Source organism: Melanotaenia boesemani, chromosome 9 (assembly GCF_017639745.1).
Source record: "Melanotaenia boesemani isolate fMelBoe1 chromosome 9, fMelBoe1.pri, whole genome shotgun sequence".
Taxonomy (NCBI): domain Eukaryota; kingdom Metazoa; phylum Chordata; class Actinopteri; order Atheriniformes; family Melanotaeniidae; genus Melanotaenia; species Melanotaenia boesemani.
Genome location: NC_055690.1, coordinates 11970655 through 11998329, shown reverse-complemented (window position 1 = coordinate 11998329; position 27675 = coordinate 11970655). Strand labels below are relative to the sequence as shown.

Genomic DNA, 27675 nt, shown 5'->3' with positions numbered 1-27675 from the left:
AAGCAAGTCCCAGCAGGATCACTGAGAGGCAAAATCAGACATGTTGTTGAAGGAGGGGCAACTGAACTCACCCCCTACTCCCCATGCAGCCAGTATTTGTTAAGGGGGATAAAAAAGCTTTTATCGAAATCACAAAATATGCACCAGCCAACGTCTTCAATAAATTAACGTTGTGTATTGTTTTGTGATGTCACCATAATTTAAGGGTATATAACTCTGAACAGGAGATCAGGTTTACAGTAAATATAATCAAAACATTTACTGAATTGTAAATGCTAACAAGCTTTATTCAGTCCGATTCCAGTAAGCTTGCAAAACAGTTTCCATCAAATTGTAGTTTTACTTTACAATATAAACAAATAAATACAGAATAAGAAACAGAAATACAGACTAAAATGCCTTGAAAAATACAGATAATTACTAATCTATAGCATATGGATATTCAAAAAGTAATACTAGTCATGTGATATAAGGCTCACAGTATTTGCCTTTGAGAAATAAAAACAAACTGAAGCCAGTATAATTTCCACAGGCACTTAATAGGAACAAAACCAGAAAAGTTTTTGGTGACAATGAAATATTGCTTAAGCAGTGGGTAAAATGAGAAACTAATTTCAAAACACTAATTTCAACATTCACTTTGCTCTAATTTTGATTACTTGTATCTGCAACCTCCTATTTATTATCTTTCTCATGTTAAAGCCACTATAGCAGGCACATCTAATAAAATTAATTTTTGATTATGAAGAATTTCGAAAAAGATTAAGGTACTGCATAGTATGCACCACCAAAACAAGCTTTAAGTCAGAATTTCTTCGGGTATTGGAGGCGGTTGGCTGCAGATGTATGGTGCATGTAGTTCTTTGCAACACTGACTTCTCTAGTCTGAAAATACAGGAAAAAGGTAAGCAGTAAACCACTTGAAAAAAAGTGATATTCTGTATTGAAGAAAGCAAAAAATCTCACATATGAACTTACAAAGTGTGCATCAATAATTGCAAGACCACATGTGCCAGTATTACCCCCCATATGTTCCTGCAAACCTATAGTATAAACAGATAGGAGTGGTTATCCTGTATGGACATAAAATCATATTGTTATTAAACATAGATCACAGTTAAGCCAATCAGATGAGTTAAACAGCATCAACAAAATGCTCACAGTGCAGCTGGTGGTTGAGCCTGTCCAGGGAGAGAAGGATTTTCTTCTCCTCAGAAGATGTGGTGGTGAGCCCCTGCTGTTGGCTGTGTTGTTGCACTGTTCCAGATCTGTGTGTTTGGGAGGTCTCCATGGCAGCCACAACACGTTTCTCTTCTAGTAAGCCTACAACATACATTTCAGTCATGTGTAATAGAGCTGTTCTCTCAAAACCTGAAAGACCATGCAAAGTTATATCAAAGGCAGACATTCTGACTAGTTTCTACTTAAATGTTGTTTTTGGAGGTGAGAACAAGGCAGGGCAAGTTTATTTGTATAGCACATTTCATGTACAAGACAATTCAAAGTGCTTTACATGAAACATTAAAAGCATTACAACGGGGTGCAGGAAGTAATAATAAGTGCATTAAAAACAAACTTCAAAAGACATAAAAGTCATTAAATAAAAAAACAAAAAGACAAGAGCTAAAATAAAGTAGATAAAATACAAGAAATAAAGTTCCAGTGTGAGGGATAACAATTTTTTTATAATAAGCAGCAAATAGAAAAGTTTTTAACCCTGATTTAAAACTACTGAGTTTCAGCAGACCTGCAGTTTTCTGGGAGTTTGTTCCACATATGAGGAGCTTAAAAGCTGAACGCTGCCTCTTGTTTAGTTCAGACTCTGGGAACTGAAAGTTGACTTGACCCTGATGACCTGTGGGATCTGGTTGGTTCATAACAAACCAGAAGATCCTGAATGCATTTTGGTCCTAAATCGTTCCGTGCTTTGTAAACTAACAGCAGGATTTTGAAGTCAATTCTTTGACAGACAGGAAGCCAGTGTAAAGACCTGAGGACTGGAGTTATATAATCTACTTTCTTGGTCTTAGTGAGGACTTGAACTGCAGCTGTCTGATGGACTTTTTAAGGAAACCTTTGAGGACAACATTACAGTAGTCCAGTCTACTAAAGATAAATGGATGGACAAGTCTTTCTAAATCCTGCTGAGTCATCGTTCCTTCAATCCTCAATATGTTCTTAAAGTGATAATAAGCTGACCTCACAACTGTCTTAATATAACTGTTAAAATTCAGGTCTGAGTCCATGACAACTCCCAGATTTCCAGCTTGGTTGTTAGTTTTGAACTTAGCAGTTTGAAGCTGAGTACTGACTTTTAATCTTTCTTCATTCGCTCCAAAAACTTTTATTTCAGTTTTGACTTCATTTAACTGAAAGAAGTTCTGGCACATCCAATCTTTAATTTGATTGATGCAGTTGATCAGAGTTTGGATTGGACTGTAGTCTCCTAGTGAGATGGTTATGTAGATTTGTGTGTCATCAGCACAACTGTGGTAACATATTTTGTTGTTTTTCATAATTTGAGCGAGTGGCAACATGTAGATGTTGAACAGACAGCACATCTAATAAAATTAGATCATTATTAGATTGTTAGATTATTAGTTATTAAAAAGTGACAAAGATGTTTGTGATGTGTTTTAGGGCTAATATTGCATTTATTCTGGGGGAAATTTGACTGTTTTTTCCAAAGTGAATAAAACCTTTATGCAGACCAATAATGTATGAAGTGTAGACTACATATGTCAGTTATTCTGTAGTCATCTTTGTTTACTTTTATGGGATTAAACAACATAACCGCCAAGCTATATGTATGCAGGAATTTAGCATAAGTTGGCCAAAAAAGTAAATGATTAAAACTTTTCAAATATTTGGAGGGAGGCTTACTGTCTCTAACTTTAAAAACACCAATGTTAATAATATACACACAGTACAGAGTGCTTATAAAATGTTTGAAATTATGTTGGACTATTCATTCATTCCTTCATTCCTTCATTCATTCATTCATTCATTCATTCATTCATCTTAACACGGACACAGAGGGAAAACATTACCTTCTTTGGTAAAGGCTGTGTTGCTTGAACCTGAACCTGTCCTGGTCAGCTCAGTAGTTTGCTTTGTAGTCTACACAAAACAAAATAAACACTTCATGTTGACACACCTATAATTTGTCCTAGCTTTACATTATATTTAAACAGCCTATATTATACAGAATTCTAGATGCTTGGAATAATGAACAATAACAAACAGAGCAAGTTGTTAAGTGATTGAGTCTTAGTAAAACTCAAATTTAACCAGAATGTTATATTTTAAGGAGCATAAATTGTTGCAGCCATTCAATTTACTAAGACAATCACTGACATGACAGTAACTGTAAACAAGTTCAATAAACCCAATGATTTTTCTGCAGTAATAAATGACTGTGTATGTGTGTGTGTGTGTGTGAACCTGAGATGTCTGAAGAAGTCTTCTGCTTCCTGAGCCAGGAGGCTGTCTGCTCTGCTCGGTGCAGGATTTCCTTAAAACTCGCCTACTGTCTGTGTCTTGTCTTTTACCCATGGTTTTTGCTGAAAGAAGATATTTCTTGGAGTCATGAATCACATCAACAACTACACTTGAGAAAGGAAATGTTATAAACAAAAAAAATTTGCTACTTCATATAAAGTTGCATGACAAAGAAAGTACACCCTCTTTTAAATTCACATATCAGGGCATCAGGGCTTAAGAAACAAAACATCATGTTATTATGTAACAAAAATTAAGCCCAAATGCAGAACAGTGTGATAAAGTACATCCGATGAATCAAGAACTTGTGAAGATTTGACCCTAGAAACAAATAGGAGGGAATCTACATAAACATATCAATAACATTTAGCCAAAAACTAAGCTGTAATCCAAAATATACATTACCATCCTTGGTGATTAAGGCACTGCGAACACCATGCCAGAGCTGTGAAATCTCTTCATCTGTGGGAGTGCAATCTAAACCAAAGGCTTTTTCATTGTACACTGTCCCTCTTCGGTTGTTCTGAGTCTCCAGATGACCTGAAATGGGCATGTTTTTCATGCTGGCCTCTGGTAAGGGGCAGGCATATGAGTGTGGCTGAGTTGTGTACATACCAGTACTATCTGTTGCAATTACAGGATATGTTTTTGGTGAGAAAAATCCCTTATCTTTCTTCTTGCACAAGGCCTGCTCTATAACCAGGGCCTGTTTATAGTTGATGCTGGAATGGTCCATGCCATATGGAGTCTCTGTGATGTATGGTGTCATTTCTTCTGCCACTTCTATTCGAGGAGGTGGGCGGGGCACCATAATCTTCCCTTGGGTTTTGACAATCTGACTCACTTCAGTGGCAGATTGAGGTCGTATGACAGTGCCCTTTCTTGTTCTTGTAGAAACAGGACCTGCTCCAATTCTGGAAAGGCGCTCTCTCCGAGGGACTTTGGGGCCAGTGCCCCTGGTGCTGCTCTGGGGCACCTTGACCTCATCTGTTTGTTCCTGGGGCAAGTTGACTTGAACCCCAACATCTGTCCATGCTTCTTTTGTAAGGTGATAACCAGTGGAGGCTGCAGGGGTCATGTTGGGTCCAGGCTTGGAAGATCCCAAGTCTGTAGTGAGACTTAGTTGGTGGTCCTCTAAGTTGATTTTTGGATGATACTGACTGTAAGACTTGCCTTTAATGTGTTGTAATATTTTGTGTTCTTCAGCATCTTTGTGGACCTCATCAAACCAACGCAGTTTCTTTTTAATGGTGTTGCTGACCTCCATATCCTTTGTTTTTGCTCTTGATAATTCAACACTATCTCTTATTGCTAATGCTACTTGTTTAGAAAAAATCAAATGCTCTGAGCCATACATACACGTGATATCTCTGGACATATATTTGGACTGCTTTTTAAGAATTCCTTTCATTAGTCTAACTTCACACACTGAAGGAGAAGTTGCCACTGAAACAGGGAATTTTTGTTCTTTCTCAGAAAATTTGGGACACTTCTCCACCTGAACATTGGATGAGCTTGAGTGTGGCAGTGATACCGCATTTACTGGCTTTGAAGTTTTGCACTCTGAATCAGAAACCTTGTTAAGATTATTTATGGAAGCACTGGGTTCTTTCTTGGATGACAGACTGTGATTTTCCTTTCCTATTTGCTGAAAGGTGTCATTTGACAAATTATTTGCTGTGCTATCCTCCAAAAAATGATCTGGATTAGCGGAAGCCCCAAACCAAATGTTTTTGCTGTGGTCCTTTTTAGGAGGGAAAGGAATATCTGTTGAGGGTGGATATTTTAATTGTCTGTCATCAAGTGGCCTCTGTTGTTTGAGATCCAATAGAGCTTCTTGTTTGGGATATGACGATTCAGCTGTTGTATTGCCAAGAAAAACTTGATCTGTAACATTAATGTTCTCACTGGGATTGTCTTGTAAACACTTTAAGTACTCTGGATCTCCAGTAGTAATTTCACAAAGAGTTAAAGAGTTGGAGTGGTGCACAGTAGGGCAGCTCTCTGTTTCAGGTGTTTTCTCAACAGATATAAACCCCCAAGAAGCTTTAGAAGAATGCATGAAATTTCTGGGCCATTCAGAGTAGTCTTGTTTTTCCTGCTCAGGTTCATACAGTTTTCTTGATTTGGCATCATTTTCATTGGGAAGTATTGTTGCTGAGACAGAAGTTAGGTCTGATGTTGGACACAAATAATTTTGCTTTCTCAGATCCGGATAGGTCTTCTCACAGTCCAGAAAAAATGATGAGTTGGAAGACTGTGGATTTATTGTGCTTTGGTTTAGGTCCTCATTCTCTAGACTGTCCTTGCTTGAAAGGCTTTCAGAATTACAGCAATCAGACAAGTGGCTGCCCTAAAATATGAAAGCAACAAGCAGCTGATGAGTAAAAAAAACACACACATACACACAAAAAAATCCAAAACAAACAGTTTAGAATTCTATGCATAGTATTGAGAGCAATATGCTAAATCATAGTTATTCTAATAAGAGATGGTGGGGTCAGCCACCACTCTTTCTCTTTACTTTGCCTTTTATGGTAAAACTGTTCAGAATTCAACTTATAATGAAGATTTTAGCACATGGAATGGAAGCAAACTAAAAATGATTATATAAAGTGTTTTTGTATTTTTACAAAGTGTTACTTTATATGAAAATATTAGACTATTAGATACTAATTACCAGAATTATCAGAAGACCCTTGATTGATAAATATATTTCATGCACAAATGTGTATATTTTATTACAATATAAATTAAATAATAAAATATCTGAAGTGACATTCCACTTAGAGTATGAAATCCTCCTGTAATAATAAAATAACTCATACATATATGCCATGTACTATGTGACTAAAAGTATTTTGGTCCTTTATAATGGCAGTGGATCAGTGTGCTGGCAACACACACAAGTAATGTAAAAGACAGGCATTATGTTGATAATTCAAGAAATAATGTGATATTTCATGTGGGTATCATTACTTTTTTTAATACAACGTTAAACTAATTCACGTCTCATGCTATAAAGTATTGGCCCAGTGCCCTCTTTTTTCCTGATGGAGGCAGTTATTTTCCACAAAAACTAATCATGAATATCTGTAACAAAAAATATAAACCTTTTGACACACAAGTGGGTGTTGGTGATGCAAGACTGAATTCATGTCACAGCGCTGCCCTCTAGGGGCCTGATATGTAGAACTATACAGAATTAATCAAAATTCAGTCATACTAAAAAGTTCAGTAGCAAAGATAATTGATGCACTCGCCCCATCTGAGAGATAAAAATGAATCTAGGGATCATGGGTAGATTAAAAAAACTAGAGTAAATGTATAGTCATTTAACCTAACTGCAAACGTTATCATAAACATCAGAGTAATTTAGATGAAGTTATGTCCACAAACTGAACATAAACTGACCAAAAAACATAACTAGCTAAACACTTCGACCGGTATTACACTTGATTTATTATGACATCAGGTTATTTCCATTTACTTTAGCTCCAGTTCCATGTTTAGAAAACAGACACCAAAAAGCATCTGACAACTTAAGGCCCCTTTATAAAATCAGAGAGCGATTACAAAACTAGAAAACATTTTAAGTAACAATTCTAACCTCAAGAGGTAAAAGAACACCCACAATTTTATTATTATGGTTTTTAAACATTTGAATTTAATAACCAGAATACCTGTGGACTATGATCTTGATACCTCTCTGTTCTGCTTTGCTCCTGAAGTAGCTTCGTGTAGGCCTCCACAGCAGAGAGTGCTTGGCGGTGAGAGGATTTAGAAACTGTGGGAGACTTGGGAGATGGAGTGCAGATTCTGCAAGAAAAATAAGTATGGTATCAATAGATTGTATGACTCATCCATCCAGTAGGAAGATTAACAAAAAGTCACAAATCAAAATATCCAAGAGTAAATATCTCTATAATCCAAGATGTATATATTTATTTATTTATTTTTACCTGCTAATGTTAGAGTTGCTGGACAAAAAAGGGGGCTGCCCAGTGTATGAACTCAAGGTACCTTGAAGTTGACTGAGTGCATCTTCAATATTTGGATCATTTCTTTGGAAAGCTAGGACACCATAAATGACAACAAACAAATAAACTGCAATGTGTGTGACTTTTTCTACATTATTTATTAGTTCTAGCTAGTTTAGGTTAAAAAAAACCAAATAAAAAAAAAACCAAAAACAAAACAACTATAACATAAAAAACAGCACTGACATCTGTATCTCTGAGAAGGAGGTAGATGGGCTCTTTGGAAGCGCTCAGTTGCATCCTGTATTTGCTGTCTACGTTGTTGTAGGATGTTCTCTCGAAGGCGTTGCTCCTGCATGTCCCACAGCTTTCGTCTTTCATCCAAAGCCCTGAGCCATGAAAAGCAGCAGTGCATGAACCACAGGCACATTTTAACTGATTAAATCTAGTCTGGTCATGTTTTAGATACAGTAACCTGAGTCTGTTCCCTAACATATGTTTTCATCAAAGTCATTAATAAATTATAGTGATTGTCAACTAACAGACCCTGTAGTGAACTAAGAAAATTATAATATCAACAGGGCCAATCAAGGTCAGGATACACAGAATAAGAATCATTGTCAAGAAGAGTTGTGCACATTTATCTAAGGATATCTAAAACCTGAATAATGCGCAAAATTTCGCCTAATGAAACTTATTTTAAGTACAAAGATTTAAGTTGGAATTTCTGCTTAAAATGTCACAAATTATATAAAAAGGTTTAACTATATGCAACATTTTCATTTTATTTTTTATTAATAAACTCAGACTTAGTCAGACATGTTAACAAAAACACTTTTAATCTTCCTTCATTTGATCAGCAGATCAGTTTAAGGAAAAAAATCTTTGTCTGCTTAGACAAAATAAATCTTACATCCATCTACAGCTATGCTGATATCAATCCACTCTTTCAAGCACTTGGTTTTAAAGCAGAGGTGTTCAGTCTTTGGTCTCTCTCAAAGACACATTTAGAATGGTATTAGTATCTGCAAAGGACTGAGCCTCAGACTGGGACGACCTTTCCAGATTTAGTCATCAGTGAAGTGACTGCTTTAGCCAAATCCTTTCAACAAACGTGCAAAGCTGAGGACAGAACCTAAGCTCACTCCCCACAATGAACATTACATCAGCAAAGCAGCAGCATGTTTCCAGAGGAAATGAGGCTGCACATTCATTGTAAATAAACTCAATGGAAAATAGAGTTTGTAGTCACAGACAGACAGACAGACAGACAGTCAGTCAGTCAGTCAGACAGACAGACAGACAGACAGACAGACAGACAGACAGATAGATAGATAGATAGATAGATAGATAGATAGATAGATAGAGATAGATAGATAGATAGATAGATAGATAGATAGATAGATAGATAGATAGATAGATAGATAGATAGATAGATAGATAGACTGACCTTCTGCGTCGGTTAGTTTCCAGAGAAAACCTTCGAGCTCGTGCTCTGCAAACCTTCTGCTCTTCAACAAAAAGATGTTTCTCATTTTGTAGATCTCCATCACTCCCCGACCTCGACTTTCTGGAAGTGAGGTGCTAAGGATGGAAACGTTAGGGAAATGCATCTATGTTTACGAATAAATGATAAATAATTTAATAAATTATGCAGAACGGTCACAAAACACCACGGGTTTGATCCATTGATATTTTTTTAACCAAATGAACAACTAGATGCGGGTAGGATATGAGTGGTAGAAGAAGTTGTCCTGAAGAACTTGCATCTCAGGCTGTTGATTCTTAATAACATTGAACAGGCAGGTCCAGTTCTATGCAAAGCTGCTACCTGCTACTTCGTCCCGTTTGGTTAACTTCGACAGCACGCAAAGGTTAAGACATTCATCCATTCTCATGACGCAGAGAAACTTGTAATGACATTTTTAATCAACAGTGCAGCAACTTTTCCAGTACAAACGCTGTTTCTTTAAACTTCGTCTAAAGTATAAGAAAAACTCACTTAGGATCGTACATCTTAGGGCTGGATAAGAGTGTGTATACAGTCCATCTGTGATAGCAACCGATGACACACTTCCTTGACAACCAGGACAGGTAGTGATAGTCGCAGCCATATTCCGTCACGTCCAGCAGAGGGTTTACCGCAAACCATGCTGCCTTCGAGGACATCTCATAGTGTCGTAATTAATTTCATGACAAAATGTAGGGAGAATGTTCTAATAAGAGATCGGTTATTAAGAAACAATAAGATTTATTGGCCACACCGAGTAATGTTGTTCGTATATGATTTAAGATTTGCTTTAATATAATATACGCCTACGGTGAAGGTTAGAGAAAGACTGCATGCTTAATTTTACCTTAGGTGTCTCCTTCATGACAGTAATCAAAAGTAAAAAAAAAAAAAAAAAAGGCTATATATTCTAGTTTTTCTAACACTGAATACAGTGCGGTAGTTTAATTAATTTTCCTTTAGACCACCACCTATATAGGCCTACCTACCTTGATATGTGTTAATGTTTAGATAACATATGTTAATAGCCTAATATTAATATTTTTCAAGCCCATTTCGTGATGGTGATACTTTTTCGGGGATTTCGGGAAGGATTGACTCGCAGAATATGTAGTAATGTTGGTTATCTCTAGTTGGCAATTGATGTTACCTAAAAGATGTGAGAAAATCCGTTTGTTATTATTTATCAGTTAGGTCGGGTGAACTACATAATCTGTCTTTACAGCGTCGACCATACACTCTATGGTATCAGGTGTAACTAATTCTTTCAACTGGCACACTTGATAAATTTCAAATACTTCTTAAAAAAGATCCCTCTACCCTCTGTCTCAATATTTAGGCCAGACACTTAGGTTGGGTGCAATTTTATCGGGAATGAATCCTACAAAGTAATTTAATATTTTGCTTTAGAAGCTTACGGTTATTGAAAACATAAAATCAAGGAAATTAAACACAGACTAATCCCCCATTCAAGGACACACCCTAAAATCTGATTGAAACCCGCCCACTGTGTGGACCGCAAGGAAGGTGGGACGTATTGTGAGTCAGTCTGACAGGTGGTCCTGAGGCAAGCATGAGTTAAGCATACTAAACTGCATCAGGTGCTCAGACCTTGAACGGACATTGCTTTCGTTCCAGTTTAGCAGGTTACTTCAAAGGCTGTAAAACTATCAGTCTTCTCCGAGGTGAGTGGAACATTTTCTTGGATATCTCAGACTATTGAGGATACTGTTGTATATGCTCTTATGTCCAAAAGGAATTTCATTGTATAGCGCATTATTAAAGTATTTATGTGAAAATTAGTTTAGCCAACAAGATTTTCTTCATTTTTTTCAGTTAATTCATCCCTTTCTTTGCCTGTCATGATGCAGAGGTTCAACAAATCTAAAACATCCAAGCATTCTCAGAAATCCAGGCAAGTGTCTTTGTAAAAGACAAACTGCAGCATTGTTTATGAGCACATCACGCTAATTCCATTTTAATTTCGACTCAGGATTTTCTCACCTCTCCTGGCTTAACAGCAGGGCACCACTTTTAATTTAGATTCATTCAGCAAATGTTGACTGGATTCCAGATTAATAATTTGATTCTGTATTAGATAAATCTATATTTTATGTATGATCTACCAGATCTGGTTAAATCTATTTATGGCTGAATAAACTGGTGTTGTCATAATTTCTCATCATCATACATCATCTGTGCTGAAGCAATTAGCTGCCAAGAAAATCATGTTATTCAAATGTAATTATGCACAGAAAATAGATTTACTTGTTTGACAGTAACACAATATATAATTAGTATTAAAAATAGTCAGTCATTAGTATGATTACATGTCCATTGCTTGTGTTTAATGTTGCACTTTAAATGTTCTGTATTACAAGACAACAGTGTGTAATATCTCAGACAGAACAGCTATGTAATATTCCAGGAAAATAAAATATGTTTGGCCTTAAGCAGACAGAGGCTGAATGGATGGACAGTGCTGTAGAATTAGATGCAAGAGAGCAGATGATGAATCCGTGGGTGGTTTCACACATAGCCTTGTGCGAGTTATAACTCAGCTGAGACAAACTGTACCAAGTTTACATTAGAAATTGTTGTCCTTTCTGTGTTTGGGTGACTCCTGTTCAATATCCAAGGTCTTAACTGGAAATATATGGAGCTCATCATAAGAATCAAATAACTATAAATCCCAATTTCCACAAAACCTGGGAAGTTTTTTTTTAATAAAAAAACAAAAACAAACAAACAACAACAAAACTTAAAAGTGCATTTGAACCTTTAGTTGACAATCAAAAATGCAAAGGCCATGATTTTCAGTGTCACCACTGACCATCTGGAATTTAATATCAACAACACAGTAAACCAAAAAAAACAAAAACAAAAACAAAAAAAAAGGGGGGGGGGGGGGGGGGGGGGGGCTGGGGGGGTATGTTTATACTGATCAAGTTATTTGATCCTTTCTTTAAATTGCACTTAAAGAGAAGAAACCCCCCTGATAGCATATTTACCCCAAAGCTGCCATATACATCTATGTATCAATTGCACCTTTCATGTCTTTAATCAGTTTTTCATGTCCTGGATGCTGATGCAATTTCATACATAACAGCCTTGATGACCTTTCTCTATTTTTATTCACAAAAATTTAGGCAATTGTCTTGGGAGCAAAAGAAAGACAATTAAATGTCACCATAGAGCTTCAGTCTATACACCTAAAAACCACCAACCAGGCTAGAAAACTGTGTGTATTGACAGACTCAGACCTAAACTTTGAAAAACACATTAAGAGAATCACAAAGTCAGCCTACTATCACCTTAAGAATATATCAAGGGTAAAAGATCTGATGTCTCATCAAGACCTGGAAAAACTAGTCCATGCGTTCATCTTTAGTCGGCTTGATTATTGTAATTGTAACAGTGTTTTTACAGGTCTACCAAAAAAAAAAAAAAAAAAGAGACATTTGCAACTTATTCAAAACTCTGCTGCTCGAGTCCTGACTAACACCAAGAGAGTTGATCACATCAGTCCAGCTCTGAGGTCTTTAAACTGGCTGCCTGTCCTTTAGAGAATAGACTTTAAAGTTCTGCTGCTGGTCTATAAAGCTCTGAATGGTTTAGGACCAAAATATATCAGTGACCTCTTGACCCAGTATGAACTTACTAGAACCCTCAGGTCTTCTGGATCCAGTTTCTTATCAGTTCCTAGAGTCAGAACTAGACATGGAGAAGCTGCATTCAGCTTCTATGCTCCACATGTCTAGAACAAACTCCCAGAAAGCCTCAGATCAGCTGAAACACTCAGTTTATTTAAATCCAAATTAAAGACTCACCTGTTCTCTGCTGCATTTCAAACTTGGTCATGTTTTAATATTGTTTTTATCCAATGTCATTTCTTTTTCCCTTTTATTTTGTTTTTAATGTTAAATTATGCTTCTTATATTCTTCAAAGCCCTTTGAATGACCCTATCGTTGAATTGTGCTACACAAATAAACTTGCCTTGCCTTAAAGATCACACTAATCCGACATTCACTTCCAGCCTTGGCATTTATGCACTACAATTCTCCAGATGTCCCGAATCATTTAAAAGTTTTGTGCATTGCATATGTTGAAAGATCAGAATTATTTAAAAATTTTACACAGAATATTTATTTTCTTTTAACTGATCAATGTCTCACTGATGTGGTGACTCGCAACCAGTTCTTGCTTTTATTTATTTTAATTGGTGTCTGTTAGATAAAAGTTTCATATTTAGCAAAAAAAAAAAAAGAAAGAAAAAAAGACACCCAACTCTTCTGCAAATGGGATTTGTATTAATATCCTGTAGCTGCAGACATACAGACATAACAGGACATCTTTCTTGGAAACTTATAATAATGACATCATATCAATACAACATTTTATCTGTGTTTAGATGGAGCAGTGAAAGGAGAGCCATGATGCGGGGGCAGGTTGGGGCCAAGCCCAGGAGACAAGCTTTACGGGGAGCTGGATACCTGTTTCGAGCTCAGTCTTCCCCCTGCCTTTCTGTGACTGAGGAGGTTTTTCTAGAATCTGCAGAGTATGGCAATATTCCTGAAGTGAGGAGGATGCTCGAGGAGCTTCCACACCTGAACATAAATTGTGTAAACTACATGGGTCAGAATGCACTACAGCTGGCTGTTGCCAATGAACATTTAGAAGTTACTAAGCTTCTGCTTAAGGAGAAAGATCTTGCTAGAATAGGGGATGCTTTGCTGTTAGCTATCAGTAAAGGTTACATTCGCATAGTAGAGGCCATATTGAGCCATGAAGCCTTTGCAGACGGCCAGAGACTGACGAACAGCCCCAGCCAGGCAGAGACACATGACAACTTTTTTTCTTATGATGAGGATGGTGCACGTTTCCCTCATGACATCACTCCCATCATCCTGGCTGCCCAGTGCCATGAGTATGAAATAGTTCATATACTTCTTTTGAGAGGGGCCCGTATAGAGCGACCCCATGACTACTTCTGTCAGTGCATGGCCTGTATTGAGCATCAGTGGCATGACTCTTTTAGCCATTCACAATCCCGCATTAATGCATATAAAGGTCTAGCCAGTCCAGCATATCTTTGCCTTTCCAATGAAGACCCTGTGATGGCAGCTCTGGAACTAAGCAATGAACTTGCAGTTTTAGCCAACACTGAGAAGGAGTTCAAGGTATATAGTGTTTATAATAAAATGTACATATTTTCATCTTTTGTTTTTGCAAGAACACAATTGATTTGTATAAAAATAAAAAGCCTTCACTTAGACCAGGTTTTGTATATTTTTTTAGTTAGTCAGCAAACATTAATGTTCTGTATATTGCATGTTACTTCTTTGCTGCAGAATGATTACAAGAAACTGTCCATGCAGTGTAAAGACTTTGTAGTGGGGCTCCTGGATTTGTGCCGAAATACAGAGGAAGTGGAGGCCGTCTTAAATGGGGACACTGAATCAGGTGCTAACTCTGAAATCTTTGGGAGACAAAACCTCATCAGATTAAAACTTGCAGTAAAATATGAAGTTAAAAAGGTAAGCACTCAAGCAAGTTACATTTTTAAAAATACTAAATATTGATCGGTAATATGTTAGTCTTTTAAATATTTTTTTCTGTCTGTCTGTCTGTCTGTCTCTCTTTCTCTAACAAACATGCAAACTAAACACTTGTATTTCCCATGGACCAGTTTGTAGCACATCCAAACTGCCAACAGCAACTGCGCTCCATCTGGTATGAAAATTTGTCTGGACTACGCCAGCAGACAATAGCAGTTAAAATTCTTCTTGTCCTTGGAGTAGCTGTCGGTTTGCCTGTCCTGGCTTTTATTTACTGGATAGCACCTTCAAGTAAGGTTGGTTACAAAAATGCTGTTCATTACTTTACCTAGAAAAACTTTCTTATGGGAAATCATTTATACTCAGTCAAATGAACCAAAATGAGTGAAACTTAATGTTACATTTAACAATGATTCAGTGTAAACCCTTGTTTGCTCTTTAAGTAACTCAATACACAGAACACATGGTCAACAAATAACTTTGTTATACAAGAGGACCAAAACTTTCTCAGACATCTTTCTGTTGAATTTTATGACTGACTCAATCATTGCTAAGTTGGAGACAGTTTATCCTTGTGCAAGAGAGGGTGAACCTACTGCATGTGAAAGTACTTTTGGGGACTTAGAATAATGCAATAATGAAATATTTCTCTTTTCCTTTTCCTTTATCATTATTTTTACTTCAGTTAGGAAAAATCATGCGTGGACCCTTCCTGAAGTTTGTGGCCCATGCAGCCTCGTTTATGATATTTCTTTGTCTATTGGTGCTGAACGCAGCAGACCGCTTTGCAGGAACATCACTTCTGCCTAACATGACCACCCACGATTACCCCTCACAACTCTTTCGGATGAAGACAACCCCCTTCACCTGGATGGAGATTCTCATCATTTCTTGGGTCATAGGTCATGATTGTAAACATATTATTTCCCATCCAACCCGATTTCTAGATACTTTTATATGATAATTGTCCATAAAACATCTTCCCATTAGGTTTGTTTAAGAGACCATTAGGCTACTTAATTTTTTCTTGTCATCCTTCTGTCATGATTTCAGTCAGGTTAAACCTATATGCCATATCATAAATCTTTTGCCCTTATGCAGTAATAGTGAATCTTAAGTGATTTGACCATCAAATAAATTTTTTAATTTGTTTTGTACATCAACCATTATTTAATTTCAAACGAAAAAGTATTACAAATAATGTAAAAAGAATATTTTGTTTTCCTCAACAGGGAAAATATGGGAAGCATGTAAAGACATTTGGTCTCAAGACATCAGAGAATACATCTCAGAACCCTGGAACCTGCTTGACTTCAGTATTTTGGCCATTTTTATGACTTCTTTCATTGCCAGGTTAATGGCTTTCTGGCATGCACATTCTGCCCAGTGTTATATTGACAAGCACTATGGTGACCTGTCCAACATGACCTTGCCCATCGAGATACAATATTTCCAGCTGGGTAAGTGTGGAGCAACTAATTCAGTTATGTAGTAATTCAATTATTGGTTTATTTTAAACTCAACCCAACTTATTAAAGGGACTCAATTTTTAGGTTGCATACCATACCAATAAAATACATCAATAAAAAGCACAGTACATTCAGTGAATAAAACACAAAAAAGAGAGAGAGAGAAAAAAGTTGAAACCTCTTAAAGCCAAGGAAAAAAACGACATGTAAAGGCAGATCATTGCACAGAGAATGATCAATCACCTCTCTATTTGTACTTTGACTTTGGGACCGTAAGAAGCATCTGGTCAGTCTACCTAAGGGAGCAGGGGGCAGTTAGGGGTGAACCAACTTGGATAAATAAAGTGGAGCTAGGCCATTTATAGACTTAAAAACAAATAAAACAATTTTTAAATGAATTCTAAAACCAACTGGAAACCAGTGAAGGGAAGCTAAGACTGGGATGATGTGCTGTAGTTTCTGTGTACCAGTCTAGCAGCAGCATTTTGTACCATGCATCACTTAGGTTAGATTGAAATAAAACATGAGAAGTACAACTATAACTAGTAGCGTTCACATTAATGTACAACCAACCAGCATGTTGTAAACCAAGCAAAAAAAAAAAAAAAAGAAAAGAAAAACAACAACAAAAACTTTCTTTCTTTTTGATAATTTAAAGTATAATCACAGCTCCTTTGGCTCTTTCATTTTCTGGTTTATTCATTAAAAACATCAAGGCTGTTTGGTTTTTTTCAGTAAAAATCCTAGGTATATGGTATTCATATATAAATGTTTTCTGTATTAAAGCTGTTCTCACATTTCTCTATTCTCAGCAAGAATCCACTGGATTCCATCAGACCCACAGCTTATTTCTGAAGGCCTCTATGCAATTGCTGTAGTGCTGAGTTTTTCTCGAATTGCATACATACTGCCTGCCAATGAGAGGTTTGGACCTCTGCAGATTTCTCTGGGAAGAACAATGAAGGATATCTTTAAATTTATGGTGATTTTTATCACAGTTTTTGTGGCATTCATGGTGGGGATGTTCAATCTGTATTCATACTACCTTGGAGCTAAACACAACAGTGCTTTTACAACGTAAGTATCAACCACAGATTGCATAAGAACACAATATGTGTAGAACTGACATGATTTAACCCTGAGACATCTGTTTAGACATGCTAAATTCCCAGTTTCTTCTCGTTTCTAGGGTTGAAGAAAGTTTTAAAACGCTCTTTTGGGCCATCTTTGGACTATCAGAAGTAAAATCTGTGGTTATCAACATCAACCATAAATTCATTGAGAATATAGGTTATGTTCTGTATGGAATATACAACATCATCATGGTGATTGTCTTGCTGAATATGCTCATAGCAATGTTTAACAGCTCCTTCCAAGAAATTGAGGTACAGCTCAAATATGTACATTTCTTAATTAAAAGTCAATTTTGTTTCTTGTGTACTATCCAGGAACAAAAATCATTTACCACTCTGTTGTCTGTTTCTGACCCCTCATCACCCCTTGTCATCTACTGGTGTAGGATGATGCTGATGTTGAATGGAAATTTGCTCGAGCCAAACTGTGGTTCGCCTACTTTGAGCATGGTAGCACACTGCCGGTGCCCTTCAACCTCGTACCCAGCCCCAAGTCTATAGTTTCCCTCTTACTGGGAATAAAGGAATTTCTCTGTAATCTATCTTCAGGCAAAAACAAAGAAAATTCAAACGATGAGCTGGAGCTAAACAATGTAAGGCATTAGCCACTCAAACAAATAGCATATTTAGCATATGGCAAATTTATGAAATTTGAAATTGAATATTTTTTTTTCTCTTTTTTTGGGGGGGGGGGGGGGGGGGGGGGGGGTTAGTGATCTGCAGGGCCTCTTTGTATTATATTTGTATGTGACTTTTCTAAGTGCTGCATTAACAACTCTTACCTCTTGTTTGTTGTTTCTAACTTTAGTTAAGGCAATATGAAGGATTGGACTGGAAGTCTCTTCCTCAGTCTCATCATCAAGTAAAGCAGTTTACATTTCGTAATGCTTATAAGCCACTATGTAACTAAGGTGCTAATTGAAAAAACTCTTTCCTATGTAGAGTACTGCACACAGATATTTGAAAATAAATATAATTAATTTTAGTAAGTTATTTTAGTACTTTTTAGCTGCTGTATTCATTAAGATAACTGTTATATACACAGTACATGTAAACACCCAATGAATCAGTCAAAACCACACACTCAGCTGTTTTATTAAACATGCTCTCAAATCAAACTGGAAGCTACTCTTTTTTTTCTCCTTAACCAATGTATCCTTGTTAGAAACTGTGGGCTCATCAGTTTTAGACTAAAATCATCTCTTCTTCATTACAGGAAGTAATGAACTGCCTCATCAAAAGATACATCTTAAAAGCACAAACAGATAAAGATAATGACGAAGTGAATGAGGGTGAGCTAAGCAGTTTATAATAAATGCACTGCTTTTCATTTTCAGATCACCAAATTATGAGGAAAGAACTTATTTGTTGCTTTTCACTTACTATCTCACAGGTGAACTGAAGGAGATTAAACAAGACATTTCCAGTCTTCGTTATGAGCTGCTAGAAAGAGGGAATCATGACATGAAGACACTAGCAGAGCTCATCAGGCAGCTGGAAGAGGTCATGCATTTTGAGCAGAAAGAAGAGAAGAAGCCTGATCCGGATATACTCGCTTAGAAATATGTAAACAGAGATGTAGTGATTACATAGTGATTACATGTAGTGATTGATAAAGTATTTAGCTGGGGTCAGAAGATCCTTAGGCACTAATTTTTAGGTGGAAACACATTTACTAATAAAAGATAATCTACATTTGTTACATAAAAAAATCATTTTTTTCTTTTCTTTTATTGTGCACTGTAAATACAATAATTTTGGTTGAAAACACATAAAATGTTCATTGGTACTGTGCTTGTATCTGTAAAGTTAACCACACGGTGGCACAAATGCAATGTTTTTTGTTCCTTTATTGATCCTTGTTGCTCAGGTTTTGTTACACTAATATGCATTACTGTCTGCTAACATATAATGGAGCAGCTTGCTACCACCTGCTCATAATATCTTTTAGAGATGATTTATCCATGTTGAGAAATGATGAAAATAGTAGTTAAAGTAGAATGAAAACATGTTTGAATATGTGTTTGTTAGTAGGTTTGTTGTTCAGTTAGTACAGACATAAAATAAAGACTTTCATGTATTAACTACTATTTAATTTCTTTCTTTTTTTTGTAACATAACCCCAAAGTTAATCAACAGTACTTTGGGATCGATGTTCAAAGCAAGACACCAACTTTTGTTTAACTTTGCCTAATTAAAATGTCAATTACCCGAGAATAATGTTTAATGAATGTAATTAAAATCAATGCTGGTTATCTTCCTGTCTTAGAATGCAGAGGGTTTAGGCGTTTTAAAGTTATTGCAGCAGATGCTGCTGTGCTCTTTTACGGTTGCTGTTAGCAAAATAAATGTCTGAGAACACTCTGACCTCTCATGTAGATAAACAACTCACCTCTGTATAGTAAAATGAGGGGAATAAAAGCTGCCACACTTAAGTTATCAAGCTCCTCAATGAAGTGATGCTGAAAATACAATATTGCATACATAGGTGGTTTCAAAACAGCAAAAAAGATTAAGTTAGTGCAAAATATTGTATAAGAATATCCAACAAAATTCATTTAGTTATGCCTAAGTAAAACATTTGATTGAAAAAAGTAGCCTACCAATTTGAAGGCTGCTGCTGGTCACTGAATTACATTTACAGATTAGTCTTGTGAGAAAAATAGGTCATTACACCATTCAAAGAAGTCATCATGTAGATATGAATGTGTCACTGTTATCTAAGAATTATGTAGGCCACAGCATGAGAATCCTCACTGATGTTGTCAAAAGCATGACGCAGAAGATTGGGCCAAGGACTGTGTGTACATCATGACTACACGCATCAGTAACATCCATACTTGACTGATTAACTTGAATAGTAAAACCTGTTCTGTTATCTAACTAAGATAACAGAAAAGTCAATTAAATGAGTCAAAGGATATAATAGACATACAACACAATGACCTTAATAATTATAGCTACCATGCATGAGTTCACACTTAAAAAGTCTCTTCCTGTGCCTTGTCTTGCACAGTAAAAGCAAATAACTTAAATTGAAAGTTTTCATATTAAGTAGTGTTAAAAAGATGCAAGTGTGAAGAAATGACAGAATTATGAAAGTAAAACAAGTCAAATTTTATAATTGTTTTGAAAACAAAATATTTTCACTTTCTATCAATTGAAAAAACAATAATTACACCAATTCAAAATCCACTATAAGCCCACCTAGACAACACACTTGACAGAACAGCTTCAAAGCACAAATTGGTGATATTGATGGTGGAACTGATATTTAGTTTTTCATCTGTTTGCATGCACTCTTTTGGTTGCATAAGATACAAGTCAGTTTTAATTTTATTCATTCATTATTTTTTAAATGTGTGTATAAGACTTGTAAGGATAGCTTTTGGGGTCATGAACTTGGTTAAAGCATTCCACTGTTATCGCTCCAGGGGGCGCCTAGTATGTAATACTTTCTAATTTCATTAAGATGGTTTGCCTTGCACTTATTCATGAACTGCAGGGTGGAGACTAATGGCCCTTGACATTGAAAGTCTCCTCATTGGAAGACTACACTGCATGTCCACTGTCTATCAGTGTTACTCCAAAGTTAGCTTCTCATTGTGGTGACGGCTTTGACTCTTCCCCTGGCATATTTTGAAAGACTGGATATTTAGTCAGAATAAGGAATTTTGGAAATCTATTGAGAAAAAAAGAAGCTTCATTCAACTTTTAAACATGTCACCCACAACCAGAAGAAGAGCCTGTCATTTCTCTAAATGTGTCTGGACTGTTTTTGGAGAGGGAACATAAATCTCTTTCAGTATTCGCTAAAGGTTTGCTTTATTTTTTTATATAATAAGTTTAAAAAATATTCCATATATTTTAACCTTTGGTTATTGTCAAAGACAGGCAAGTCACAGACCATCGCAGCAGGGAGGAGATTAAAGGAAGATCTTTGAGTTGCAACTTATCAGACACCTTCCAGCCGGGTGCTCTCCAGTTACGACTAAGCACTTCGAGACTCCGCAAATGGAAAATAAAATAAACGAAAAGATGAGCGCTATCAGTACTACATCGACAGCTGATTCTACCGATTCAGGAGTAAGTGACTTAATTGAAGCTGGCTACAGTAGATCTAATGCAAAATTATCTGTTGTGTCGCGGTCTTTAAGTTGTATGTCCTCCGTGCGTAATTTTGGAAACGCTGGCACACTGATGCAAGGTCAAAATTTAAGCGGCGACTGCGCAGTTTTTAAAGACTGTAACATTCTAGATGCTTCACTTGCTGCAAAAGCGTTTTATGACCGCAACAGTGAATATTTAAATAGTGACAATGTACCATGGGAAGATTTTGTAAAACTTCGGAGGACGAATGTGGCTACATCCGAACGTTTACCAGCTGCAAGTTTAAACTCGTCTTCGACCTCAGGGGTTTGTAAATTCATCAAGGATGAAAAGGAACCCTCTGTGATTATGGACAACACCTGTCCAAGCTTTGATCCATCACCTGAGATATCTGCTCTCGAGACCTGCTGTGACACCGACAGCAAGCAGCACCTCGGGCTTCGCGAAGGTGAATCCACAAGCTTCACTTCAGCTATCGCTGCTCCTCGTCCAGGGTTGGAAGGCTCTCCAAACTTTCTTGTCGACCTCAGCCAGTCAGAGCAATTAGTAAGGACTGACTCCAGATGTGCTTTGCCCGGGAAAGCTCTCAACTTTGATGCCAACACGCAGTCAACGGCGCAACCTACGATGTACAAGACTGAAGCTACTCGTTGGCAAATGCAAGCTTCCTCGGCAGAGCCTCAGTACTGGTGCCAGTCTGCAAGTGTGACCGAGGACCCGTTTACAGCCAACAGCTACGATGGGATCCAGAACCAGACCCTGACTCAGAGGAACCCATCACCTTTCTCTGCGTTTCCCGGGTAACTAGTCTTGTCAGTTATCACAAACCAACCACTAATAACTAATGTGAGATGTAATGTTAGGCTTTAATCAATTTTAGTTTTTAGTCAAAACTTTTAATGGAAATTTGCCATGTGACAGATTGTATAGACCTTCACATGTAAGAATCAAACTAATTAATTTGCATGTGAAATGTATGAGGAAGACAAGGAAACATACCTTTTCTTAAAGCTTTACACCTGCTACATAGCTGAGCCAACCAAGTAGAGATTTTGTCTTTTTTTCTTTATGAACAGTATGCAACCTCAGCGACTGTGTGTGATCTGTGGTGATGAGGCTTCTGGTTGCCATTATGGAGTCTTAACCTGCGGAAGCTGTAAAGTCTTTTTCAAAAGGGCAGTTGAAGGTGAGCAAAGAAATCTCTAACTACCCATTTCTAGATTTGTTCAAGCATCTGGAGATTTAATTTTTATTATTGTTCATATTCTCTCTCAGTTAAATGTTGACCAGGCCACATGTTTGTGTGGTGATGATCACAGAAGGTAAAACCCTGGGTGGTCAAGTAATGCTAACTGTTTAAGTGCTATGCTTATAATTTAGGCCCATATGATACAGCAAGTGTTTTTTTTAGTGAGAAAACATTTGTAATTCCCCTCCTGTTTTATTTTTCCCCTCTTTTCTTATGATAGTAAATAGCAGGAGATAGCACAAAATTAGTGGCCTGATACATAAACAGTATAAATGCTTATAGATTTTAAATCTCAAATATGTAAAGTTTTAAGGAGTACAGCCCCTTCCAGTGTGACAACTAAATAAGACCTTAAAAAAAAAGGTATGCTAATATATTTTAAAATGAAACTGAGTAAGCCAAACATTAATCTACAGCCTAGATTGATCTCCAACACAATTTAGCTATATAAAAAACTGAGAGAAAGAGATACCTTAGGTGATACTTTAAGTCTGTCTCATCTTTACCTTGATCTGAAAATTGCAGTTAATCTAAGTATTTTGTTTTCATTGACCTAGTTTTAACTATATTAAATGGATACTGATGGATTTAGCATCATTGCTGTTCATTGAAGGCTGTTGCGAGCTCAGCTGGTTAGCAAATGAAAACTGTATTACAAACGAAAAGAAAAAAAAATCAGCATGTCACAAAGCATGTCCTAATTAAAGTTAATTTGTTACACAATATGATCTAAAATATAGGCTTCAATTTATCCTTGATTACCATAAATCATAACAACTTATGTTATCTTTAAAGTATTCAATAGACATTTAAAGTCTATTTCACCACAATTTACAGTAAGTTTGAGACAAGTTAACTATCATTTATTTTCCCTCCTTTTTCCTTCTTTGTTGTGTCTCTTTATACTTTTTATTTTATTTTTTTTTAGTAACTAGTGATTTATCTTAGTAGACAAAACTAGTTCACACCTTTTGGAAGAACCTTTTTGGAAGAGCCTTTATGAAGGTCAGATTCTCAAGGAATTGAGGTATAAAATTTAAATCTAGTTGCTGACTCTTACAAAGACATCTAAATGTTTTTTTTTCTTTCTTTCTTTTATGAAAAAAACTTTTAATTCCAGGCTTTTAAGGTCCCTCCTCTCTGCAGGCTCTGGGTAAAAAGTCTGCCCTGGCCCAACCCCTCACTCTGACAACTAGCTGTACAGTGTATCGTATTCTGTCGCTTATGATCTGCAGTAACTCCATTGTTTTCCAACAAACATGCTGCAAAAAATATAATAGCTGTTTTCCTCTTGTGATGACTTTTTTTCCCCTTCTGTTAATCTGTGAATGGTGTTCCCTGCAAATAACTTCAAAGTAGAATAATAGCAGACACATACACACACAAAACACTCTCTGACCTTTTATGGTAGTTGTTAAAGGTTATTAGTAACAGTATCACATTGACCAGTGTACACCATGTTCTTCATCTTGGACTTTTTTTTTTCTTTTTCTGTTATCTTGTGATGTGAGATATATTAGAGCCACTATGTCTCACCATGGCCATGTCACTCTGCCCTCACAGCCTTGCCAACATCTAATTTACCTCTTTAGATCTTTTAGAATGCTACCTCAATGAGGATTGGAGTAGCCATGCTAACAGTTAAGAGCCCTTCAACAGTTCTCTTCTCACAATTTTCCTTACCTGGTCCCTACATATCTGCAAATCAAGCACTGTTAACAGTGTGTGCATTGTCTGTACCCATTTACTCGACAGGCCATCACAGCTATCTCTGTGCTGGACGAAATGACTGCATCGTGGATAAGATTCGGAGGAAAAATTGCCCTGCATGTCGCCTCCGAAAGTGCTATCAAGCAGGAATGATGCTTGGAGGTACCTTTTTCTTGCATTTCATTTTAAACAGAATTACAGTAAAGCTTCCATATGATAGACATCAAACTAATTGTTATGAATAGTACCAAGTGATGTTATTAAATTGGATCAAGAAAAGCTTGGATCAAAAAGTCAGTCAATAAATCAAAGCAGTCATATGTATTTTACTCTTTACATGAATGGTTTAGGTATGTTACTATTCAATTTGTGAATTTTTGCATAGAAGGAAAAGTACTAAAGCCACGGGTGACAAAATGAGTTCTCCCTAATCAGATCTAACCAAACTTTAAATGTGTGTCACAGGCAGGAAACTAAAGCGTTTTGGAGCCTTGAAAGCCTTGGGTTTGACCCCGTCCCTGATGTTTCAGTCTCACTTGGCCATGTCCGGTGACAGTCAGGCCTTGACCTCCATGTCTTGCATACCAGGCATCCATGAGATGCAGCTCTCCCAACAGATTATTAACATCCTGGAAAACATCGAGCCAGAGATTGTGTACTCCGGCTATGACAACTCCCACCCTGATGTTCCCCATCTTCTGCTCAACAGTCTCAACAGACTGTGCGAGAAACAGCTGCTGTGGATCGTTAAGTGGTCCAAATCCCTGCCAGGTAACAGCTCTCTGCATCAGGGTCACCACATTTGTCGCCATGGAAATCGACTGGCAGGCCTTACTGATGGTCTCAGCTACACTGACTGAAACAGAAGGCTTTATGAAGCAGTAAATATTTGATACAAATGTTTCCCAATAGATGGAGAAAATAAAATAACACTTAAAGGGCAAAGCTAAAAGCAAGGAAAGAAATAGCTGGGAAACTAATGTCCTCCAGTGTGATGTTATGACACAGGTTGTATCCACAACAGAATGGGGGGGGGGGGGGGGGGGGGTTGGCGAAAGAAGCAATTGAATGAAATGATTAAATGTGCTCCAATACTGAGTTTTATTTTCTGTCTAAGGGTTTCGTAATCTTCACATCAATGATCAGATGACCCTAATCCAGTATTCGTGGATGAACCTGATGGTGTTCTCTCTTGGGTGGCGCTCCTTTCAAAATGTCACCAGCGAATATTTATACTTTGCACCTGATCTGATTCTTAGTCAGTAAGTAACCATAATCATGCAGGGAATCTGAACAAAAATTTAACTAAATTATAATATACAAAAAACACTTGATAGTTCAGCCACATGAGTTTTATGATGTTCTTGTCTCTCAGGGAGCAAATGAGAAGATCTCCAATTTATGACCTCTGCCTGGCAATACAGTTTATTCCTCAGGAATTTGCAAATCTTCAAGTTACCCGTGAGGAATTTCTTTGTATGAAAGCCATAATATTGCTCAACACAGGTAAGAGTGACTTGTTCCCCAATGTTGATTTTTTTTAATTAACCACTGTGACTGTACAGTGTTGATAACAGAGATGTGAAGCTTTGATGACCATTTACTGCAGAGCTGAAGAATAAAGGGAGTGTTGTTTAAGATTATTAGACCTTGACAAGATTTTGTAGCAACTGCTATCAGGTTCTTGTTTTACACTGACTGAAAAACACTTTTTAGTCTTTTTTCCCTTTTATTAGGAGTATGTGAATTGACTCATGCATCTGTAGCCTTTCTTCAGCGTTTGTTTACCATATAACAGAATAATACTTTTTCAAAGTTCATAGTGTCTGGAAAGGTCTTTTTTTTACAAGTGTCCTGTGTGTTTTCAGTGCCTCTTGAAGGACTCAAAAGCCAGGCAGCATTTGAGGACATGAGACAAAACTACATCCGAGAACTGTCCAAAGCTATCCATATGAAGGAGAAGGGCTTGGTGGCCAGCTCCCAGCGATTCTACCACCTTACCAAACTGATGGATGCCATGCATGATGTAGGTTCCTTCACAGAACTGAGTACAACAGCATACATTTATATTTCCTTAATGAGTACCAAGGCAAACATGAATGTCTTTTTTCTGACAGATAGTGAAGAAGGTCAACCTCTTCTGTCTGAGTACCTTCATCCAGGCAGATGCCATGAAAGTAGAGTTCCCAGAGATGATGTCAGAGGTCATTGCCTCCCAACTTCCCAAGGTCCTGGCAGGCATGGTGAGGCCCCTGTTATTCCATTCCAAATGATGATGCCAGCATCGACATCTCAACTTTGTGACTGGATTTATTTACATCAGAATACTGGATTCTTGATAGCCTTTGTTGATGAAATCAGACTTCTGAGGTTTGCCAAATGTTGTCAGTTCTCTTGTGGCAAAACAGAAAACAGCGGTCTTACAAATATTTTAGAACAGCCATATAATGAATATTATAAATTCAGAGGCATTAGCCAATAAAATTCTTTACAATTCTGGTGTATCAAACATTCCCAGCCTGCAGCTTGTATACAGATGTTGCTTACTAGCATATACATAGCACAGTAGGTTTTAAAGCCATCAGAGACACTGATATTATTGTACTGCACCAAGAAAAAAAAAATAGTGAAGAAGAAATGCAGAATGCGTTGAAACCTGAACCCTGCCCTTAAACTAATGAAATTCAGTTAGGGTATCAGTGGAGTCATTCCATGTTTCTACAGTTGGGAGGTAAAACTGGCAAGATAACTATCTGAAAGTATTTTAGTGGAGAAAAAAATCTCAACTGTGATATTAAGTAAATAAAACAACTCAGCACACATCTGCACCAAAACAGCGTTTTACATGTTTTTTCTTTTTTTTTTTTTTATGAGACTCCCCCGAAATACAACATAATTTATAAATGATAAAATATTTAAAATATAAGACACATCCAGATCTTCCAAATAATACAAATTGTAGATATTTATGAGATGCATATGACAGATTTAATGAAATCAGTCTAGCTTATGAAAAAAAATTAAGAAAGTGTTGCATTTATTTAAATACATTCACACTCAGATAACAAATCACATAATTTTTCCCAATAGTGCCAACTTTATTCTTTAAATATTTTCATTTAAGTATGTTCATAAAAAGATCCAATTAACAAACAGATTTAATGTAAAGCATATTTTGGTAAAATAAAAAGTCCAGAAAAAACATATCTAAATAAACATTTATTTTTCTAAATAATTACGGGTATAAGGGCCCTTTATCTTGCTATGCTATCAGAGAGCTACTGTATATTATCGCTCAGTAACCATAACAAAGAAACTTCGACGCCGTTTTAATGAATCACTGTTTATTTATCAAGCTGTTTATGTTAGGATACAGGAAATGATTGCAAATGTTCAAATTGTCAGTACAGAAAAGAATGCTAAGTTTTACAAATTCATGATATGAATATAATTT

General features: G+C 36.7%; 3 protein-coding genes across 10 annotated transcripts; 2 read left to right on the top strand and 1 right to left on the bottom strand.

The window, feature by feature from the left end:
• Positions 1 to 68: 68 nt before the first annotated feature.
• Positions 69 to 9595, bottom strand: cep126 (centrosomal protein 126). 3 transcript variants are annotated; one of them, XM_041995542.1, is made up of 11 exons: positions 9216 to 9595; positions 8932 to 9057; positions 7728 to 7870; positions 7464 to 7575; positions 7185 to 7320; positions 3907 to 5854; positions 3445 to 3563; positions 3051 to 3120; positions 1162 to 1323; positions 979 to 1043; positions 69 to 885 (listed from the first exon to the last, which is right to left on the bottom strand). In XM_041995542.1, the coding sequence occupies exons 1-11, from the start codon at positions 9248 to 9250 to the stop codon at positions 805 to 807; spliced, it is 2997 nt and encodes a 998-aa protein (XP_041851476.1). In that variant the 5' UTR covers positions 9251 to 9595; the 3' UTR covers positions 69 to 804. The 3 variants fall into 3 exon arrangements, with proteins under 3 accessions (XP_041851476.1, XP_041851477.1, XP_041851478.1); XM_041995543.1 differs by having other exon boundaries at positions 73 to 885; positions 8932 to 9065; positions 9484 to 9593; XM_041995544.1 differs by having other exon boundaries at positions 73 to 885; positions 8932 to 9065; positions 9496 to 9585.
• Positions 9596 to 10557: 962 nt separating this feature from the next.
• trpc6b (transient receptor potential cation channel, subfamily C, member 6b) lies at positions 10558 to 18772 on the top strand. 6 transcript variants are annotated; one of them, XM_041994543.1, is made up of 14 exons: positions 10558 to 10676; positions 10828 to 10906; positions 13404 to 14172; positions 14344 to 14529; positions 14682 to 14846; positions 15236 to 15452; positions 15783 to 16010; positions 16832 to 17096; positions 17209 to 17404; positions 17539 to 17602; positions 17702 to 17745; positions 17961 to 18014; positions 18369 to 18444; positions 18546 to 18772. In XM_041994543.1, exons 2-14 carry the CDS (start codon positions 10854 to 10856, stop codon positions 18710 to 18712), a joined length of 2484 nt encoding a protein of 827 aa, XP_041850477.1. In that variant the 5' UTR covers positions 10558 to 10676; positions 10828 to 10853; the 3' UTR covers positions 18713 to 18772. The 6 variants fall into 6 exon arrangements, with proteins under 6 accessions (XP_041850477.1, XP_041850473.1, XP_041850475.1 ...); XM_041994539.1 differs by having other exon boundaries at positions 10863 to 10906; positions 17539 to 17745; XM_041994541.1 differs by having other exon boundaries at positions 14682 to 14841; positions 15327 to 15452; positions 17539 to 17745.
• A 1925-nt stretch (positions 18773 to 20697) lies between these two features.
• Positions 20698 to 27289, top strand: pgr (progesterone receptor). Its single transcript, XM_041994545.1, has 8 exons — positions 20698 to 22062; positions 22339 to 22448; positions 24267 to 24383; positions 24687 to 24992; positions 25339 to 25483; positions 25597 to 25727; positions 26090 to 26247; positions 26339 to 27289. Exons 1-8 carry the CDS (start codon positions 21167 to 21169, stop codon positions 26492 to 26494), a joined length of 2019 nt encoding a protein of 672 aa, XP_041850479.1. The 5' UTR covers positions 20698 to 21166; the 3' UTR covers positions 26495 to 27289.
• Positions 27290 to 27675: the final 386 nt, after the last annotated feature.